The sequence below is a fragment of the Salmo salar genome, chromosome ssa18, assembly GCF_905237065.1.
Source record: "Salmo salar chromosome ssa18, Ssal_v3.1, whole genome shotgun sequence".
In the NCBI taxonomy this organism is placed as follows: Eukaryota; Metazoa; Chordata; class Actinopteri; order Salmoniformes; family Salmonidae; genus Salmo; species Salmo salar.
In genome coordinates, this window is record NC_059459.1 from 11,739,766 (window position 1) to 11,761,557 (window position 21,792).

A 21,792-nucleotide genomic window follows, 5' to 3' on the forward strand; every position below is an offset into this window, starting at 1 on the left:
GTACACTGATTTACCACCCCAAGATATTCCTGAACAACGCCTATTTGCGCCCATACTGGATGGAAATTACAAGTGTAATGGCTGTGCTCAATGCAATGGCACTTATAAATGTAGATCCTTCAAACACCCCCAAACAGGGAAATCTATCCCAATTAAAGGTGTTATTACGTGTTCCACTAAGGCAGTTATTTATCTTATAACTTGTCCTTGTGGTAAAAATTATGTGGGTAAAACAAAGCGTGAATTAAAAGTACGTATCTCAGAGCATCGTAGCACCATTAGGTGCAAAAACTTGACTTACCCAGTTGCGGCCCACTTTTTGGAAGCAAACCATTCGATTTCGTCTCTGCGTTATATTGGCATCGAACATGTCACCCTCCCGTGGAGAGGGGGTGACCTTGATAATTTATTGTTAAAATGAGAGGCTGCCTGGATCTTTAATTTAAAGACCCTTGCTCCCTTCGGTCTCAACATAGACTTTGATCTGAAGCCATTCTTGTGATTATTGTGATTTTGCCATTGTAATTGTTTGTTAGATACATTTTAGACTACAAATGCTATGATCGTATGCTATCCATTTGTTTGTCTTTTTGTATGTTCTTTGTATGCCATTTTTTTTAAATATTTGAGTTAACCAATGATATTAGGCCACACTTGGCCATGATTACAAACACCTGTGTGTCTCTTGACACTATATAAATGACTCATCTCGCAGTGTTTGTGATGATACCCTGATGAAGACAGCTTTGCTGTCGAAACGTTGGTTATTACATTTTTGCATCTAAGCTCTTAGAGTGTGCGGCTTTCCCTTATTTTCTAAGAACGGCCATATACCACACCCCCTCGGGCCTTATTGCTTAAGTATGCTGTGTATATAATAGGACGTAGGTGAGACTGTATGACTTGGTAATCCTCTATAAAGAGTCATCAGTTAGTCAGTCGTACTCTCAGAGTTTTTCTGATGACATGCTGCTCTGCTATTAGTGAGGCCAGGGCCCAGGGCAGGGCGTACTCCAGAGTCACCAGCCCTGCCAGGTTATAGCTAAACCCAGAGTAGTCCCATGGACAGGCTCCTAGAAAGCTCAGCACCACGCCCCAGCTAAACTCCCACAGGTAGATGAACAGGGTGTAGACCAGCATGCGCAGGAGCAGGGGGCAGCGTTGGGCCAACAGCCTGCCACGCAGGCCCTCTATGAGGAAGATGGCCAAGGCGTACATGGGGAGGGCCCAAAGACTGGTGTGTCCTGCCAGCCTCCTGTCCTTGGTCTCCCACCAGTCCCATACAGCGGTGAAGCCCACCTCACACAGGCAGCCGTGCAGGGCGTAGACATAGAGGCGGGCCAGAGGGGACAGGGGACGATGGGTCACCCGCTCTGGTGGCTCTGGTGGGGCCTCCTCGTCATCACCAGCCTCTGTCACAGGAAGAGAAGATCAAGACTTGTCGCACGCCATAAAGTATTTCTCACCTGTCCAGACAGTACAGTCAATGACGAGTGATGAGTGCACAGCGTCACACATCCAGTTACAGTATTATGCAACACAGAGCAGTTAATCAGTCTCACAAAATACTTGCTCCACATATCTGCATGCTCTGGTTTAATGCACATAGCCATAGACCCATGCCAGTGCATATCAGGAGACAACTCTACTAATCTCTGTCACATTTATGTTTCTTCATCATCTGTTGTCTTCATGATTTCTTAGCATGTCCAAATGGAATGGTTTGAGATGGTTCACTCTGTATGTTTCCATGTTCAGTTACATTTCAGTCATTTAGCAGACGCTCTTATCCAGAGCAACTTACAGTAGTGAATACATTTCATTTAATGCATTTTTTTTTGTGTACTGTCCCCCCGTGGGAATCAAACCCACAACCCTGGCGTTGCACACACCATGCTGGCGTTGCAAACACCATGCTCTACCAACTGAGCCACAGGGAAGACAGTTACAGCTCTGTGATACCTACAGTATGATAACTATTTAGTTATGCAATATTAGAAATGTCATTTTGACAGCAGGTTCACAGGCAAATACACAAAAACTCAGTTGTCAGATCGAGAAAGACAATCATTTCCACTAGTTACAGCATCAACTTGTGTGTAACCCTTACACCCAGTGTGACCCTTACACCCAGTGTAATCCTTACACCCAGTGTGACACTTACACCCAGTGTGACCCTTACACCCAGTAAAGTTTGCTCTTTACTAAATGGTTTTAAGAATACACTCTACAAATATTATACCACTAAAATGATATAGTTATACATAATACATATATGCTTATTACTGTATTTGTAGCTCCACCCATGAATGATCCTGCAAACCCAGCCATGTGGTGGGCTACTGAGATAAGGGAAGCTATTTTGATTAACTTTCTCACTTGGTACTGTCAGCTAAAGAAGAAGAAAACCACCACTGAAGATGCTAGGATGAGTGTAAATGTTTAAGAGAATGTTTCTTCCCTGGTTTGCATTCGCCCTTTTGCAGGTTTTACTATATCATTAAGTCCATCTTAGACAAATTTCCTCATCTGCTTTCATGTGCCTCCCCTATGTCAAAATGTTTTGTTACTTCCCTTATGCACTATGCTTTTCTGGGAGCTAACTACACCACAGGTCAATATAGTCTACAAGTCTGTCTAATAATAGCGAAGACTATGAATAGCGAAAACTATGAAATAACACATGGAATCATGTAGTAAAAAAAAGCGTAAAACAAATCAAAATAGATTTGAGATTTGAGATTCTTCAAAGTAGCCACCCTTTGCCTTGATGACAGCTTTGCACACTCTTGGCATTCTTTCAACCAGCTTCATGAGGTAGTCACCTGGAATGCATTTCAATAAACAGGTGTGCCTTGTTAAAAGTTAATTACTGGAATTTCTTTCCTTCTTAATGCGTTTGAGCCAATCAGTTGTTGTGACAAGGTAGGGGTGGTATATATTTAGTAAAAAACCAAGAACAGCTCAAATAAGCAAAGAGAAATGACAGTCCATCATTACTTTAAGACATGAATGTCAGTCAATCCGGAAAATTTCAAGAACTTGGAAGGTTTCTTCAAATGCAGTCGCAGAAAACAAGCGCTATGATGAAACTGGCTCTCATGAGGACCTCCACTGGAAAGGAAGACCCAGTTACCTCTGCTGCAGAGGATAAGTTCATTAAAGTTACCAGCATCAGAATTTGCAGCCCAAATAAATGCTTCACAGAGTTCAAGTAACAGACACATCTTAAAATCAACTGTTCAGAGGAGACTGTGTGAATCAGGCCTTGATGGTCGAATTGTTGCAAAGAAACCACTACTAAAGTGCACCAAAAGAAGAAGAGACTTGATTGGGCCAAGAAACACAAGAAATGGTGGAAATCTGTCCTTTGGTCTGATCAGTCCAAATTTGCGATTTTTGGTTACAACCGCCGTGTCATTGTGAGACGCAGAGTAGGTGAACAGATGATCTCCGCATGTGTGGTTCACACGTGACGCATGGAGGAGGTGTTATGGTGTGGGGGTGCTTTGCTGGTGACATTGTCTGTGATTTATTTAGAATTCAAGGCATACTTAACCAGCATGGCTACCACAGCATTCTGCAGCAATACGCCATCCCATCTGGTTTGCGCTCAGTGGGACTATCATTTGTTTTTCAACAGAACAATGACCCAACACACCTCCAGGCTGTGTAAAGGCTATTTGACCAAGAAGGAGAGTGATGGAGTGCTGCATCAGATGACCTGGCCTCCACAGTCACCTGACCTCAACTCAATTCAGATGGTTTGGGATGAGTTGGCCCACAGAGTGAAGGAAAAGCAGCCAAAAATTGCTCAGCATATGTGGAATCTCCTTCAAGACTGTTGGAAAAGCTGGTTGAGAGAATGCCAAGAGTGTGCAAAGTTGTCACCAAGGCAAAGGGTGGCTACTTTGAAGAATCTCAAATATAAAATATATTTACATTTATTTAACACTTTTTTGGTTACATATGTGTTTTTTCATAGTTGTGATGTCTTCACTATTATTCTACAATGTAGAAAAGAGTCAAAATAAAGAAAAACCCTTTAATGAGTAGGTGTCCAAACTTTTGACTAGTACTGTATGCTCCCAGCAGGCCCAGCTAATAAAGGAAAGCTTAAATTGCTCTGCTTCCTCTCTACAAACTTACGCTTTAATATAGCCTGTATTTGTAATTTCACTTTTTAAATGTATTACCTTTCATGTGTGGCATAAACACAAACAGTCACAATGTGTTAATCTGATTAGGCTAATTCAAAAGTCTCCTGTGGGCTACCTGAGCACATTCGTCCAAAATCTAATTCCAGCATCCAAACTGTGCAGCTGCTATTTGATGAATGGAAAGAGACATCTGTTCCAAAACACCAAAAAGTGTAATGACATTCAGAGATTGTCAAGCCAAGCCTTCGCTACTGGGTAGGCCTACAAGGTAGGGAGGGATGTAGACCTTATATTCTGTTTGTCGAGATTGACAAGTCTATTTGATTTTGGTGTTGAAAACGCAAACCATGATGTTGAAGCGCCCAAAGTTGATATGCTTGGCTTATTGGTTCTGTGGTGCATTGGCACAGAAACCTGTTGGTGGAAAATTAATTGCATATATTTGATATAATTATAAATATTGCATCAACATGTTGAAAATCGGATTCCTACCAAGCTGATCATTGTCTGCAGCCGGCTCTGATCGTAGTGTAATGAAACAGGTAGGGAGAGTTAACTTGTCGGTGGTGGTCTGCGAACCCTCAACCTTCTGGCCCGTAGCCCTGCATGGCATCGGCTGTGCCACAAAAGCATGCTGAAGTGGGAAAGACGATATCCACGTTTAAAAACACAGGGTCGCTACAGTTATCGTTATTTGTGGTCGTAAACATTGTTTTGGGTTAATTCTATAAGTATAAGGGGGAGGGTGTGCATTTTTACCAAGGTAAAAACAATTTCAGGTTGGATATTCAACGGATATTTGCCTGTAGTTTTCCTTACGACCACCAACAGCAGTTAGGGACCGTCAACATAGTAACAAATCACATTTTTCAAATTTCAATAGCTCTTTAACCATTACTCCTAAAGCGTTCAAAACTGGTTGTAGCTAACCCGATGGCATAGACACACATTGCACACACTTGTTTTGTCTTTGATTTACATCTCGCACTATTTAAAATTATTTATTTACATTTTTGAATTTCAATAGCTCCTTGGTCATGTGACCTACTGACTTCAAACAAGGTTCAGAATGTCCACTGAATACCCTACTATATTGCACACCCTTTAGTTTGTCAATTTTCATCTCACAAGATTTTACATTAATTTTTCAAAATGTACATTTCAATAGCTCCTTGGTCATGTGACCTACTGACTTCAAACAAGGTTCAGAATGTCCACTCAGTGGGCCTACACATTGCACACCCTTTAGTTTGTCTACTTTCATCTCATGCTATTAGACTTAAATCTGTAAGCTTTGCAGGCCTTCATTTTACATGGGTGTTCAACATTTTTTGGGGAAGTTAACAAATGTTCCAGCCTCGCAATAACTATCTTTCACATGGACACTGAGAAGATCCGCAAATGGCTGTATGTGGGATGGATCAAGGACAGGAGAGGTGTTCGAACAGAGGTGCTTAAAGGAAGGCGCGCAGGTAGGCCTCATGAAAAACAATGTTTCATATGCTCTTTTTAATCACAGTAATAGGCAGGGATTTGTCAGTCAGAGTGAGCTTGATAACGTGAAATAATAATTTTCATAGCATCACTTTCATATACTGTACATTAAGACAAATCCTTCTACTGTGAGTATTAGCACGCAGTTTACATAACCTGATAATGACTTGATATTTGAGTGCATTCACAACAAGCAACCTGCAGACAACTTACAAAATGCTATATTGCATTTGAGGGTTCCTTTTTCTGATGAAAATAGTTATTTCATACATGGCCTACTATTTCTAAGTGGAAAAATAAATTCCTATGTCTTTTGTGTAACACCAAAATGTTTAACATTCACACCACAACTACATGTTGAAACTACAGTTATTTTCCTGTGAAGTGATCAACTTACATTTTGCTAGCTTTTTGTATTTCTGAGTGATGTAAAGGTATCGACATAGGGATTAATTCAACTTGTAATGTCATTACAGAAAACATACAGCAACAACAAAATGATATAGTTAACAACACATTAGAAACAGATAAAGACGACAATGGAAAGGGAAATATTGATGATGGCCAGAAATTCAGTCAACACCATCGATATCCTTACTCCAGAGACAGAGGGACAGAAGGTGAGGCAGAGACTCTAGAGGGCAGGAAAGATGACAAACAATCACAAAGTGACAATGTGTTTTTTTTCTTCTTCAAATGTTAAAGGATTGTGATAGTTTGTTTTCAGTTCATGTTTAAGAGGACAATAACTCTTCTAAATGTGTTTAATTTGCATATTGCAGGTCACGGCTCTGTGGCGAAGAAACAATTACGAGGTGGTGGTTGCTGTTGTGAGGTCTACAGACAAAAAGTCCTCTTTCCTTCTCCATCATTGTCACGTCCTGACCAGTATAAGGGTTATTTGTTATTGTAGTTTGGTCAGGACGTGGCAGAGGGTATTTTGTTTATATGGTTCGGGGTGGTGATTTTTGTAGTAGGGTGTTTGATTTATTATTTCCGGGTTTTGGTCTATGTTCTATGTTTTGTATTTCTATGTTCTTTCTGGTTTGTTGTATTTCTATGTTTAGTTTGATGGGGGGTTGGACTCTCAATTGGAGGCAGGTGCTTTCTCGTTGCCTCTGATTGAGAGTCCTATATATGGGTAATTGTTTGGTTTGGTATTGTGGGAGGTTGTTTCTTGTTTTGCCTGTGTGAGCATGACAAGACTGTTTTGTTGTTCGTGCGTTCTTCATTTTGTTATTTTGGTGTTCTCTTTATTTTAAAATAAATACAAGATGAGCATCCACATTCCTGCTGCGTTTTGGTCCTCCATTCCCGACGACAACCGTTACAATCATTCAGAGTTTAAAACTCTGCAGTCCCACAAATGCTTGTGGGTGAGGTAATAAATACTAGTCATAACATGACAATAAGCATTTTTTTTATCACAATTCTAAACATATTGTGTAAAAAACTTCATACAGTATGAGGGATGAACATAGAAGAACATTAGATGTGCACCTAACCAAGTATAAGGACATGTAATATCATTATGTAGTTAACTGGAATTGGAGCTGAATGTTTCTGATGACGTACACTTGAATATTTATGGCCCTCATTTTTCATGACATACTGTGAAAAACTCTCTTGGCTGCTGGCTCTGTCACTTTCAGACATGCGCAGAGCAGACTGAAAGGCGAAGGGTAGCTCTTGACTTGAACCACAGGGGTTCTCTGTAAAGAGAGAGTAATCCAAAAGGCACAGACACACCCCTTGACTTTCGATTGGCACCCTTGACCTGTGTATTCTCTCCTGATTGGCTCTGTGGTGCTTAATCAATGGGAACTCCGTTGCTGGCCCCATCATAAAGTTTTTACACAATCTGTCAGTCTGACTAAAGTGCCAGAGGTATGAGGAGAGACATCCTCCGTTGTATTTATGGGAACAAATATTTTCTATCGCTTTGGATCCTATTCTTGGACAGTTAGAAGACACACTGCATCAATGCAACATTTTTTTTTACTAATTACTGTCCATGAGTAACCTCAACCTTGTGGGTCTGTGGATGTTTGGGCCAATAAAGTGCCAACTCAATTCTACCACTGACTAGTCTCTCATGCCCCTATGAATGGGAATATATGGCAATAGTTTTTCATCTAAACCAGTCCTTTTTTACTGGAGTACACTAACCCCTAATTGGGGCTCTTTTCTTGACGCACAGTAGCGGTTTACCAGATAAGAAGTCAAGAAGATCAAAAAGTAGATTGTTCTAAGGATGTATTATGTCCTGGGCTGGCCCCATTGTCATATCCATTCTTGATTCTGAGTAAAATCATAGCTGAAAAATGCCTCTATGTATGTGTTTACTGTATGTGGGAATGTCTTATGTCCGTCCTACATGTAGTGTTGGTACATGGAATATTCCTCAACTGCATATATCATAAACTGCTATTGCAAATAGAAGTATTATGTTCAACAACTGACATTTTCAGATATTATTTTGACAAACACACTTTAACACACTTTGGTGCTTACAATTCATTCTCTATTGTCATAGATTTGGTGGGCACTGTGATCTTTGTGATATGACTTTCTTTCAGCATGTACTGATGAAACTGTCCCTTAATATTTTTTTCTTAAAGTCTACAAACACTCTACATTTATTCACTCTGTGATAGGGTTGGATCCTATATGCTACTGTAACGCCCTGGCCATAGAGAGGGGTTTTTGTTCTTTATTTTGGTTAGGCCAGGGTGTTACATTGGGTGGGCGTTCTATGTTCCTTTTTCTATGTTTTTGTATTTCTTTGTTTTGGGCTGTGTGTGGCTCCCAATCAGGCACAGCTGAAGGTCGTTGTTGCTGATTGGGAGTCACACATAAGGAGCATGTTTTTCCTTTGGGTTTTGTGGGTAATTGTTTCTGTTAGTGTTTGCACCTGACAGGACTGTTTGGCTGTCAATTTTCTTGTTTTGTTTGTATAGTGTTCTTTCTTTATTAAATATTCAATGATGAACACTAACTCCGCTGCACCTTGGTCTACTCTCTCTCACGACAGCCCTTACAGCTACTTTTATTATTGTCCTGTAAATGGTTCAGTGCCTGTAATTTAGGCTGTGTGTAGAATGGGGCATAAAGGAATATACCTCTACTAAATTACAGTGATAAGGAAAACAGCATACATTTTTGGCCTGTGTATTAATTTGCCTATAACTAATCAGAATTCCATTATATTTAAATAAAAAAAGAGAATACTTCAAAATGAGAAGATCCTGCCATGGAAAAGACGACTGGGAGGACATAAAGTGGAAAGGAGGGGAAATAACTCACACCATGCAGCAGGACACCTTCAGCTGTGGGGTCTTTGTAATGCAGGTTTGATAGTTATATTTTCAATAATGAATGGTTAGCTGTTATGTGGCAATTAGGTCAAAAACTCTATTTTATTGTTTGGTGTAGATGGCCAAGGAAGTTGCACAAAAGTTCCCCAACATCCCCTCCCAAATTGATATAGAACCTTCACAAAAACACACGGAGCAACTGTGAAAAGAAATGGCTGAGGATATACAAAAAATGTCTGCTATGTAATGACATTTAATTCAAAGTAAATGTAAATATTGTTTTATGTTATGTCTATTTTTATGTTGTTGTATGGGACAGCCATATGGTCAGGTCATGCCTATGATTTCAGAGTTCAACAACTGCTTCATGTGTGCCACTGATAAAGAACCTATAACACAATGGATGGCTCATTCGTCATACTGCATTGATAATTGATATTATTTATAACGTGTTAAGCTTTCTTTTGTTTTAGATTGAATGTTTTGCATGTCAACGGCGGTTCCATGTGCTGTGCCTAGGAATGAAGACAAGAGTTCAACAGAGTAAAGAACACAAACTGGAAGTGCAGTCTTTGTTGTTGAACATGTATGCTATACCCCATCCACACTGAAGAGGCTCTGAAATGTACATCAACCAGGGATAAAGAGGAAGTTAACACTGTGAAATGTTTCGTACTAATATGAAGTAAAGTGTCTGTTGACATGTTAGAAAAGATTAAAGGTCTACAATTTCTGTTTAATTTGTCAATATACATTTTTGATTCATTGATTTACTGGCCACCATTACTGTGGTTACATGTTCAGTATATGTATTGACCAGCAAACCCACTGCAGCCTAACTCACCAGCTCACTTTCCATCTCTGCTTTGGACAATTAATAACATGACTTTCATACTTTGCCATTTTCCTTTATGGTTGATATTAACAATGAAAGGATATATTATCTGTCTCTCTTCTATTGTGCACCGCTGTTAAATACTGTGGAAAAATAAAAAAACAGGCAAAATAAATACTTAGAACTACCAATTATTCTAGATGAATATTAAAGAAAAGGGTAAACACAACACAATTCTCTCATGATTGTAGACCAAAAGGTAAACCCAATTGACGCCTACAAGAGGAAGTTGACCTCCACAGCCTGGGCCGTCTTCAGCACTCTGATCTGGAGTGCGAGTACGCCTCGAGTCACTCACGCCAACTCTACGGTACACGGAACCCCCTAATTGTCAAACTAATATTAATGTACAACAATATAGAAGAAACATAACTAGAGGTTATGCAATATGGGTGTATATCCACTGCATGCTTATTAGGTGTAATTGATATGATCAAGGAGCTATTGCAATCTAAAACAAAAAAGAAAATGAAAAATGTACGTTACACTGCATGATTGTACAGTACACAAACAAGAGTGTGCAATATAGAAGGGTAGCCAGTGTACATTCTGCACCTTGTTTGAAGTAAGTAGGTCAAATGACCAAGGAGCTATTGAAATGTGAAAGTTTCAAAATTCATGTAAAATCATGTGAGATGAAAATGGACAAACTAAAGTGTGTGCAATGTGTGGGCCCACTGAGTGGACATTCTGAACCTTGTTTGAAGTCAGTAGGTCACATGACCAAGGAGCTATTGAAATTTAAAAAATTAAAAATTCATGTGAAATCTTGTGAGATGAAAATGGACAAACTAAAGGGTGTGCAATATAGAAGGGTAGTCAGTGGACATTCTGAACCTTGTTTGAAGTCAGTAGGTCACATGACCAAGGAGCTATTGAAATTCAAATGTAAAAAAGGTTTGTCCTTTGTTTTTCGTTCCCTAAATAATTCAACTAGGAATTCAAAATGCTGCTCACATTTCCACATGTTTATTAGCTTTGGAAAATGAATTAATGTCCAAATCGTGAAAATAAGACCTGTGCAATGTTGAGTGCAATTTTTCCAACATCATGACAATTATTTGGAGTCTGTGGCTCAAGTAGTTTGAAAGCTATTGAGGTTTGAAAGCGTGTATATCTGTTGAATATCCAACTTGAAACTGTCTTTACCTTGGTTGCATTTTTTTTTTTTTTTACAGTACAAGGGGAGTGTCATGTTAAAATATTTTTGACGTTGGGGAGGGGGGGTGCAAGTCAATAACCTTTGTCTTCTATTGACTCACGGGGGAAACACAGATGATTTCACTACATGCTTTCCTATTAAAAGTCTCTATGATATTCCATGCAAAGTTTAAGAAATGTGCTTATACTATGTCAGCATTGTTATGGTCTATAGAGCCTATTGTTCTTCATTTAACAGACAAACAATTGACTTTATCTGTAATTGTTATTGATCAGGCAGTTACTGTAAACGACTCAACTTAGGAAAGAACTGAACAAGTTTTATTTCAGCATAGAAACATTTATGGCTGTAGGTTCACTGTAACAAATTGATTAGCTGATAGTCATGGTTGTTATTTGAAATTAATTGTGATAAAAATGCAATCCTATAAATCCAACTCCCCAAAAAATGACTCAAATACTCACCCAAAGTTTTACCGCCTAGTACCCTCCTTACGTGTAGTGTTCCTGACTCCATCCCTGAGCCGTGTATGTCTCTGTGGTTACTTTGCCTTTTATACTGCTTCCCGGTCTGCCTCGTTGTGTCTATGTGTGTGTGTGTGTGTGTGTGTTAAGACCCTAGGCTAAACATTAAGCCAGTCTATGCTATCAGAGGTACAGAGCGACATCTCTTCTCCAGTCTAAGGTCAGGGTGGAGTGCAGAGGCGGTGGGGAGGAGAGCCAACCAGGTTTACCACTCATCTGGGCCATCAGTGACAAACTGTGTGTGTGTGTGTGTGTGTGTGTGTGTGTGTGTGTGTGTGTGTGTGTGTGTGTGTGTGTGTGTGTGTGTGTGTGTGTGTGTGTGTGTGTGTGTGTGTGTGTGTGTGTGTGTGTGTGTGTGTGTGTGTGTGTGTGTGTGTGTGTGTGTGCGTGTGTGCGTGTGTGTGTGCGTGCCTGTGTGTCACTGTCACCAAAGTAAACTTTACTAAGGCTTTGGGGGTCCTTTCTCTACTGTCTCAGAGCAGGCTGCGTGAGGCTTATCAGTTGAGGACAGGCGAAGGGAGTGAGGGACATGACCTTATGGGAGACTGATAAGGATGGGCTAGCCCTGACATTACATCTAGGTCCTCTGGAGTTACAGAGAGGATCACCATTGTCTGCCTCAGGCTGGTTTAATGTGTGATGTGTACCTTTACATGGGATGGGAGAATTGTGGGTATGTGTTAATGTGGGATGTCTAACATGCAAGTAGGGCCTACACTCTTAGCAAAAAAAGGTGCTATCTTCTAGAACCTAAAAGTGTTTGTTGGCATAGGATAAGCCTTTGAAGAACCCTTTTGGGTTCCATGTAGAACCCTTTTCCACCGAGGGTTCTACCTGGAACCCAAAAGGGTTCTACTTGGAACCCAAAAGGGTTCTCCTATGGGGACGGCTGAAGAACCCTTTTGGAACCCTTTTTTGTAAGAGTGTAGAACACTGTACCCTGTTTACACAGTGACCAAGATATTGGTACAAAGCTGATCTGTCCAATATCTAACAATTTACATTTGTGAATTTTTAAAAGCTAGTGGAAGAACGCTTTTGAGACAGCTTGCATAATATCTTTCAGTTCTGTGCCAGAAATGTCATAGGTTATCTAGCACAGCTCCTTTTCACAAGCTACATCGCTTCCCCTCAAAAGGCTCTCAAAACATTGCGATTCAACTACTTTTACAGTCATTTACAGACAGACAGAGGGGAATGACTTAGTGGTAATTGACTCCCCCTCCCTCCTAGGCCTACCACAGTGTGTGTGTGTGTGTGTGTGTGTGTGTGTGTGTGTGTGTGTGTGTGTGTGTGTGTGTGTGAGTGTGTGTGTGTGTGTGTGTAAGCTGGACTCTGGTCTCTTATTTTCCTACTTTATTACACCGCACACAAAACAAACAGAGGCCGTAAAAGTGGCACCACCATAGGGCTAACATCTGCCTATCAACACAGATACACTCATTTATTGCAGAGTATTTGTGCATGCAGGAAAGTTGTTTTTAGAGTGTGAATGTCGGTGGGTGTGGTCGTGTGTCCCTATTTATTTTTCACAACATGTGCTACTTCTATGTTCTGCGAAATAGAGTTAGTGAGACTGGTAACCTCAAAATGACTGACAACAGAGGACTTGCGACATCGCTGACAGATAATGTTGTCATCTGAACATTTCTAAATAATTTCCTATGGACTTTGATCAGAGTACTGAACTTTGTTCAGACTAACACCGTCTGTTGTCACATACTAAGGGATTTTTACCTTGATGTATATGGTTATATTATGACATTAATGCTATAAACATTATTCATAGATCAGACAATTTTTCTTTTTTTCTTTTTTTTCCTTCAAGAATCTATGGCTATATGTCATTCTTTTACAAGTCTTAAAACAGATGTAGCAATCCCAGAATGCCCCTTTAAGACACCCAAACTCATTCTTGAAAAATTGAAGTAGTTCCCTATCGCTGCTATGAACTTAAATCACTGTTCTCAGCCAGGTGCAATCCATGGACTGATTCATAGACTACAGTATAGCGGGATCCAGGGGGAATTAGGTTGAAAAGGAGCTTCTGGGTTGATACAGTATATGTTGCTCATATGTCATGACTCATGGGTAATAGTGGAACTGTATGCTTCAGGAAAAGGTCTTCCCCCAGTTGTATGCCTGGTTTTCTTCTTATGAGGACAGCACATTTCACCTTCTCTTATTCCTGATATTACATCTATATCTTGACTCACTGGTATTTTGACCAACATCCCCTATCGCTGTGAACAAGCAGTTGCATGTTAAAATATCCACAATGATACCTCAGATAAAGCAAAGTCCCCCAGTCATATAGAAGTACAGTGCCTTCAGAAAGTATTCATACCCCAAATCAAATCAAATGTATTTGTCACATACACATGGTTAGCAGGTGTTAATGCAAGTGTAGCGAAATGCTTGTGCTTCTAGTTCCGACCATGCAGTAATATCTAACAAGTAATCTACCAATTCCACAACAACTACCTTGTACACACAAGTGTAAAGGAATGAATATGAATATGTACATAAAAATATATAAATGAGTGATGGCCGAATGGCATAGGCTAGATGCAGTAGATGGTATGGAGTACAGTATATACATATGAGATGAGTATTGTAGGGTATGAAAACATATAAAGCAGCATTGTTTAAGGTGGATAGTGATACATTACATCAGGATGGCAAGATTCAGCAGATGGTATAGAGTACAGTATATACATATGAGATGAGTAATGTAGATTATGAAAACATTATATAAAGTGGCATTGTTTAAAGTGGCTAGTGATAAATCTAATTACATCAAGATGGCAAGATGCAGTAGATGGTATGGCGTACAGTATATACATATGAGATGAAAAATGTAGGTTATGTAAACATTATCTAATATAAATAATATAAAGTGGCAAGAGATAAATTGATTACATCAATTTTCCCATTATTAAAGTGGCTTGAGTTGAGTCAGTATGTTGGCAGCAGCCACTCAATGTTAGTGATGGCTGTTTAACAGTCTGATGGCCTTGAGATAGAAGCTGTTTTTCAGTCTCTCGGTCCCAGCTTTGATGCACCTGTACTGACCTCACCTTCTGGATGATAGCGGGGTGAACAGGCAGTGGCTCGGGTGGTTGCTGTCCTTGATGATCTTTTTGGCCTTCCTGTGACATCGGGTGGTGTAGGTGTCCTGGAGGGCAGGTAGTTTGCCCCCGGTGATGCGTTGTGCAGACCTCACTACCCTCTGGAGAGCCTTCCGGTTGTGGGCGGAGCAGCTGCCGTAACAGCCCGACAGGATGCTCTCGATTGTGCATCTGTAAAAGTTTGTGAGTGTTTTTGGTGACAAGCCGAAATTCTTCAGCTTCCTGAGGTTGAAGAGGCGCTGCTGCGCCTTCTTCACCACGCTGTCTGTGTGGGTGGACCGTTTCAGTTTGTCCGTGATGTGTACGCCGAGGAACTTAAAAAAAACTGAAATGGTCCACCCACACAGACAGTGTGGTGAACAAGGAGCAGCAGCGCCTATGGGGAAATCCGAATATTAGGTTCTAGATACACACTTAGAAAAATAGGTGCTAAGTCAATACTTTGTAGAAGCACCTTCGGTACCGATTACAGCTTTGAGTTGTCTTGGGTGTGTCAGTATCAGCTTTGCACATCTGGATTCGGGGATTTTCTCCCATTCTTCCTTGAAAATTTTCTCAAGCTCTGTTAAGTTAGATGGGGAGTGGCAGGTTAACAACAATCTTCAAGTTTTTCCACAGACTTTCAATGGGATTCAAGTCTGGGCTTTGGCTGGGCAACTCAAGGACTTTCACATTCTTGTACTGAAGCCATTCTAGCGTTGATTTGGCTGTATGCTTGGGGTCATTGTCCTGTTGGAACATAAATCTTCACCCCAGTCTAAGGTCATTTGCACTCTGATGCAGGTTTTCACAAATGATTTGCCTTTATTTGTCTGTATTCATTGTTCCCACTATCCTTACCAGTCTCCCAGTCCCTGCCGCTGAAAAGCATCCCCATAGCATGATGCTGCAAACACCATGCTTTACGGTAGGGATGGTATTAGACAGGTGATGCCTGGTTTTCTACAGACATAATGCTTTGCTTTCAGGCCAAAGAGTTCAATTGTTGTCTCAGACCACAGACTCATTTACCTTATGCTCTGTCTTTCACGTGCCTTTTTGCAAACTCCAGGCATGCTGTCATGTGCCTTTTTCTCAGGAATGGCTTCCGTCTGGCCACTCTCCCATAAAGCCCAGATTGGTGAGGGGCTGTGGAGACTGCTGTCCTTCTGGCAGGATCTCCCATCTCAGCCAAGAAACTCTGTAGATCTGTCAGAGTGGTAATTGGGTTCTTGGTCACCTCCTTGACCAAGGTCCTTCTTGCCCGGTTGTTCAATTTGATAGGATGGTAAGCTCTAGGCAGAGTCTGGGTAGTTCCATATTTTTTTTTATTTTCCAATGATGGAGACTGTGTTTTTTGAATCTTTCAACACTCTAGAAATGGTTTTATACCCTTCCCCAGACATATGCCTCATCACAATTCTTTCTCTGAGATCTACGGACAGTTCCTTGGACTTCATGGTATAGTTTCGGCTCTGACATGTAATGTCAACTGTGGGACTTATATAGCCAGGTGTGTTTCTTTCTAAATCATGTCCAAACAATTTAATTGGCCACAGGTGGACTCCAATCAAGTTGGAGTGACATCTCAAGGATGATCAAAGGAAAATGGATGCACCTGAGCTCAATTTGGAGTGTCATAGCAAAAGATTGTGAATAATTATGTAAATAAGGTATTTCTGTTCGTTTTTTTTGTATATTAGCAAACATTTTGACAAAGATGTTTTCCCTTTGCCATTATGGGGTATTGTGTGTAGATGGGTGAGAAAACAAATTGATTGAATCCATTTTGAATTCAGGCTGTAAAACAACTAAATGTGGAATAAGTCAAGGGGTGTGAATAATTTCTGAAGGCACTGTATATGCAGATGTGGCTGAAGAGGACATTCAAATTAGAGTTTGGTTGTGATTGCAATCTCCCTGAATTAGCTCAGAGATCACACTTAGTGATGTCATGTTGGGTCTGGCCAGCCCTCAGAGGAAGTCAGTCTTAAAGTGACAGTCTCAAGACGCTCCTCTAAAAACCAACAGAAAAGCCTGAACAGTGGAAACACACAGGAGAGGAGATAAAATCTGTTGAGGACATTCAAAGTCACCTACGGGATTCTAAACTGCTCTTCAACCCCAAACGCAGTCAATGACCCCAAACGCTCAACTGGTGAGTAGTGAATATGTGAAAAGGTATCTTATATATGTGTGTGTATGTTGTTTTGAAATGTTTTTCATATTTGTTTCACGTTTCTCATCAATTGTGTAAGGCTAACTTACAAGCGAACATAGCAAGCATTTTCACTGAACATGCACTGAAGGAGGAGTTAATTTTGAGCATAGAAAATATATTGTTTTATTACAGTTTATTCCCAAATTTTACAGAAGTATTCATAAGTATTGCTATGAGACTTGAAATTGAGCTCAGGTGCATCCAACTAGATTGGGGTCCACCTGTGGTAAATTGATTGGACATGATTTAGAAAGGCACACGCCTGTCTATATAAGGTCCCACTGTTGACAGTGCATGTCAGAGCAACAACCAAGCCATGAGGTTGAAGGAACACACATCGGTTTTGCTGAGCTCTTACCCAAGCCCTGTAATAGAGGAACCTCCAATAAGCTTCCTTTTTATAAACGTTTTTACAAAGAGGTAGGCATATGAACAGACTATTTGTAGAAAACAGCTCTTCGTCTGTCTTGAATGCATTACCCTGGCAAATTTGATGTTATTTTCTCACATTTGCCTTGTTTGTGCAGATATCCCCCTGAGATGCTCTGTAAAGAGGAAGAGCCAGACTGTGTGAAAAACACCAACATCTGAGGTTTCCTGGAAGCAAAAACATACTCAATCTAACTATGGTTGAAGAAGCAACAGTAGTGCACAGTAACCAGCCCTTCCACTGCCTGGCCCCTCAGGATCTGGTGGCCAAAATACTGCCCCCTGTCCTGATTACAGAGCTCCTAGTGGGCTTGCCAGGCAACGTAATGGCCCTGTGGATCTTCACCTGCCGTCTGAAGACTTGGAGGGCCAACACCCTGTTCCTCTTTAACTTGGTCCTGGCTGACTTCCTACTGCTCATCTCCCTGCCCTTCCGCATTGACAACCTGTTCCGTGGGGAACACTGGGTGTTTGGCGAAGCCTGGTGTCGGAGCAACCTCTTCATGCTCGCTGTCAACCGCTCGGCCAGCATCGCCTTCATGACTACCGTGGCCTTCGACCGCTACTTCAAGGTGGTCCACCCACACCACCGTGTCAACCACATGACATCTACCCAGGCAGGATGGGTGGCGGGGGGCATCTGGGCGGTGGTGATGTCCCTGCGGCTCCCCCTGCTGACCACCGACCTCCTCGTTCAGCATGGCAACAAGTCCCTGTGTCGCAGCTTCAGCGCCTACAATGTGACTCCCCTGGCAATCAAGATACACAACACAGTGTTCGTCGGGGAGTTCTTCCTGCCCCTGCTGCTCTTGCTATTCTGCTCAGCCAGGATTGCCTGCATCTTGCGCCAACGGCAACTGGACAAGGGGCAGAAGGTGCAGCGGGCCATCCGCGTGGTTGGGCTGATCGTGGCTGTGTTTGTGCTGTGTTTCTTTCCCAGCATCGCCACAGGCCTGAGTGCTCTCTTTATCAAGAAGGTCAGACCCAGCGACTGTGAGTCTTACAACAAGGCTGCGCAGCTCTTCAGCCTGTCCATTGGATTTACCTACCTTAACAGTGCGCTGGATCCGGTCATCTACTGTTTTTCCAGTTCCATGTTCCGAAACTCCCTCAAGAGTGCCATCAATAAGCTGGGCCTGGTGGAGATGAGGCTGAGTCGACGGGGAAGCATGACGAGCGATGGGTGAAGAGCGAGGCACCCACCTTCTAAAAGGCCCTATAAAGGAGAACAGGAGCAGATTTCATGGCTGTGAATCGAATGGAGACTAGACATTGGAATTTTACAGCTATAATTAACAAGCCATATTATTTTAATATTTTTATTTTACCTTTATTTAACTAGGCAAGTCAGTTAAGAACAAATTCTTATTTTCAATGACGTTCTAGGAACAGTGGGTTAACTGCCTTGTTCAGGGGCAGAACGACTGATTTTTACCTTGTCAGCTAGGTCATCCGATCCGATTCTGTAGCTATGTGGGATACATACTTGAAAGGACTGAGTATGTGTGTATGTGTGTATGTGAAACAAAGACAGGAAAAAGAAATCCTTCATTCTACTGAATGGTTATTATTATAACCGAATGATGTAGAGTGACATTATGTTTTTGTCTTGATTTAGTAATGTCTATCAAATGCACCATTTTTACCAGATGCAGTGTTTAGGGATGTTTCAAAATGTACAGAACGGGACCAGGAGGAGAATGGGGGAGGGACATGCTTTCTATTTCAGTCGGGGAGGATTTAGTATTTTCTAAATCAAGTCCAGGGGAGGGTCATGCAATTTGTAATTGATTACATTTTAATATTTATCAGTGTTCTAGAATTAGTTGCTTATTATGCTATACAATGCCTTCAGAAAGTATTCCCACCACTAGACTTTTTCCACATTTTGTGTTAAAGCAATTTACATTTTTTATGTCACTGCGATTGTTTTGTTTTTTTACAAATGAATAAAGAACGCAAAGCTGAATGTCTTGAGTCAATAAGTATTCAACCCCTTTTTTTATGGCAAGCCTAAATAAGTTCAGAAGTATAATGTTGTTATGGATCGGTGTCCCGTCAACGGGACAGTTATTGCTCAATATGCATAATGTGACAAAAAAAAAATTGGGGGACAAAAATGTTGTACATAAGTGTCTTATATGGGCATAATGCTTCAATTCTTGTTAATGTAATTGCATTGTCCAATTTACAGTAGCTATTACATCACAAAAATACCATGCTATTGTTTTGAGTGCACAACAACAAAACACTTGTATCACAGCGACAGGTTTGATACATTCAGATCTGCAGGTAAATAATTTAATTACATTCTGACATCTTGCTCTGATTTGTCATCCTAAGGAACACAGAGATAAAATGTAGTGTAGTTTGATAACATCCTTTTTCATATCCTAAAAACGTCCATTTAGTATGCACGATTTTTGTATTTCCACAAGTTCAACTTGCAAAGAAAAAGCTGTGCTACTCGAACGCTAAATGTTGTTTCAACCAGTCAAATTACATTTGAATTTATTCCTCAGACACTCTAAAAAGTAACCAGCCTTTGCTATATCATTCTGCATTCAGTATATCCACTGGAAAGCCAATTTTAGCCAGGAAGGTACGACGCGTTATTGCGCACCGATGACACGGGCGGTGTTCACTTGATTGACTATCTTTGTCCAATGTTAACGATCGTTTTGAAACCTAGCTAGCTAGATAGCCAATGACCTGTGCTTTACGTGAGTAGGTGGGAACCCGTTGTGTGAAACCCGTTTTGAACTTAAATGGCTACTAATTCTGGAAAAGCTAAATCAAAGTCCAGGTATACAGATTTTGGATGATATTCTAACAGAAATCAACCGGGAAAGTGTCATGGACCCAGTGAATATAGTTTAGACAGCAGCTAAAGGAGGGGACGCTAAGTGAAATACCAGTCTTTGTATTTATATTTCAAAGCCGAGCTAATTCAGTTTGAATGGTTGCATAGTACTCATTTGAGAGATTTTTGAAATATTTTCTTTGATTGCTATATATTCATGTATATAATCTCAGCAAAAAAAGAAACGTCCTCTCACTGTCAACTGCGTTTATTTTCAGCAAACTTAACGTGTAAATATTTGTATGAACATAAGATTCAACAACTGAGACATGAACTGAACAAGTTCCACAGACATGTGACTAACAGAAATGGAATAATGTGTCCCTGAGCAAAGGGGGGGGACAAAATCAAAAACAACTGTCAGTATCTGGTGTGGCCAGCAGCTGCATTAAGTACTGCAGTGCATCTCCTACTCATGGACTGCACCAGATTTGCCAGTTCTTGCTGTGAGACGTTACCCCACTCTTCCACCAAGGCACCTGCAAGTTCTCAGACATTTGTGGGGGGAATGGCCCATGCACTCTCCCTCCGATCCAACAGGTCCCAGACGTGCTCAATGGGATTGAGATCCGGGCTCTTTGCTGGCCATGGCACAACACTGACATTCCTGTCTTGCAGGAAATCCCGCACAGAACGAGCAGTATGGCTGGTGGCATTGTCATGCTGGAGGGTCATGTCAGGATGAGTCTGCCGGAAGGGTACCACATGAGGGAGGAGGATGTCTTCTCTGTAACGCACAGCATTGAGATTGCCTGCAATGACAACAAGCTCAATCCGATGATGCTGTGACACACCGCCCCAGACCATGACGGACCCTCCACCTCCACATCGATCCCGCTCTAGAGTACAGGCCTCGGTGTAACACTCATTCATTTGACAATAAACGCGAATCCGACCATCACACCTGGTGAGACAAAATTGCGACTCGTCAGTGAAGACCACTTTTTTTGCCAGTCCTGTCTGGTCCAGCAACGGTGGGTTTGTGCCCATAGGCGACATTGTTGCCGGTGATGTCTGGTGAGAACCTGCCTTACAACAGCCCTACAAGCCCTCAGTCCAGCCTCTCTCAGCCTATTGCGGACAGTCTGAGCACTGATGGTGGGATTGTGCGTTCCTGGTGTAACTCGGGCATTTGTTGCCATCCTGTACCTGTCCCGCAGGTGTGATGTTCGGATGTACCGATCCTGTGCAGGAGTAGTTACACAGGGTCTGCCACTGCGAGGATGATCAGCTGTCTGTCCTGTCTCCCTGTAGCGCTGTCATAGGCGTCTCACAGTACGGACATTGCAATTTATTGCCCTGGCCACATCTGCAGTCCTCATGCCTCCTTGCAGCATGCCTAAGGCACGTTCACGCAGATGAGCAGGGACCCTGGGCATCTTTCTTTTGGTGTTTTTCAGAGTAAGTAGAAAGGCCTCTTCAGTGTCCTAAGTTTTCATAACTGTGACCTTAATTGCCTACCGTCTGTAAACTGTTAGTGTCTTAACGACCATTCCACCGGTGCATGTTCATTAATTGTTTATGGTTCATTGAACAAGCATGGGAAACAGTGTTTACACCCTTTATAATGAAGATCTGTGAAGTTATTTGGATTTTTAAGAATTATCTTTGAAAGAC

The 21,792-nt window shown here is 41.3% G+C and overlaps 2 protein-coding genes across 3 annotated transcripts; one reads left to right on the forward strand and one right to left on the reverse strand.

Moving 5' to 3' along the window:
• Window positions 1-608: 608 nt before the first annotated feature.
• On the reverse strand, window positions 609-11,797 carry LOC106576756 (transmembrane protein 229B). 2 transcript variants are annotated; one of them, XM_014154127.2, is made up of 3 exons: window positions 11,493-11,764; window positions 4,653-4,794; window positions 609-1,412 (listed from the first exon to the last, which is right to left on the reverse strand). In XM_014154127.2, the coding sequence occupies exons 2-3, from the start codon at window positions 4,771-4,773 to the stop codon at window positions 928-930; spliced, it is 606 nt and encodes a 201-aa protein (XP_014009602.1). In that variant the 5' UTR covers window positions 4,774-4,794; window positions 11,493-11,764; the 3' UTR covers window positions 609-927. The 2 variants fall into 2 exon arrangements, with proteins under 2 accessions (XP_014009602.1, XP_014009603.1); XM_014154128.2 differs by lacking the exon at window positions 4,653-4,794 and having other exon boundaries at window positions 11,493-11,797.
• A 4,835-nt stretch (window positions 11,798-16,632) lies between these two features.
• On the forward strand, window positions 16,633-19,281 carry LOC106576755 (hydroxycarboxylic acid receptor 2). The gene is made up of 2 exons (XM_014154126.2): window positions 16,633-16,820; window positions 17,411-19,281. The coding sequence occupies exon 2, from the start codon at window positions 17,510-17,512 to the stop codon at window positions 18,497-18,499; it is 990 nt and encodes a 329-aa protein (XP_014009601.1). The 5' UTR covers window positions 16,633-16,820; window positions 17,411-17,509; the 3' UTR covers window positions 18,500-19,281.
• The last annotated feature ends 2,511 nt before the right edge of the window (window positions 19,282-21,792 follow it).

Coding starts and splice junctions, on each gene's coding strand:
- LOC106576756 (XM_014154127.2), bottom strand. CDS start 4,773: ATGCCATGCAGGGCTACGGGCCAGAAGGTTGAGGGTTCGCAGACCACC. Junction 1,413..4,652: donor TGCAGACAATGATCAGCTTG/GTAGGAATCCGA, acceptor TTCCTGTGACAG/AGGCTGGTGATGACGAGGAG.
- LOC106576755 (XM_014154126.2), top strand. CDS start 17,510: ATGGTTGAAGAAGCAACAGTAGTGCACAGTAACCAGCCCTTCCACTGC.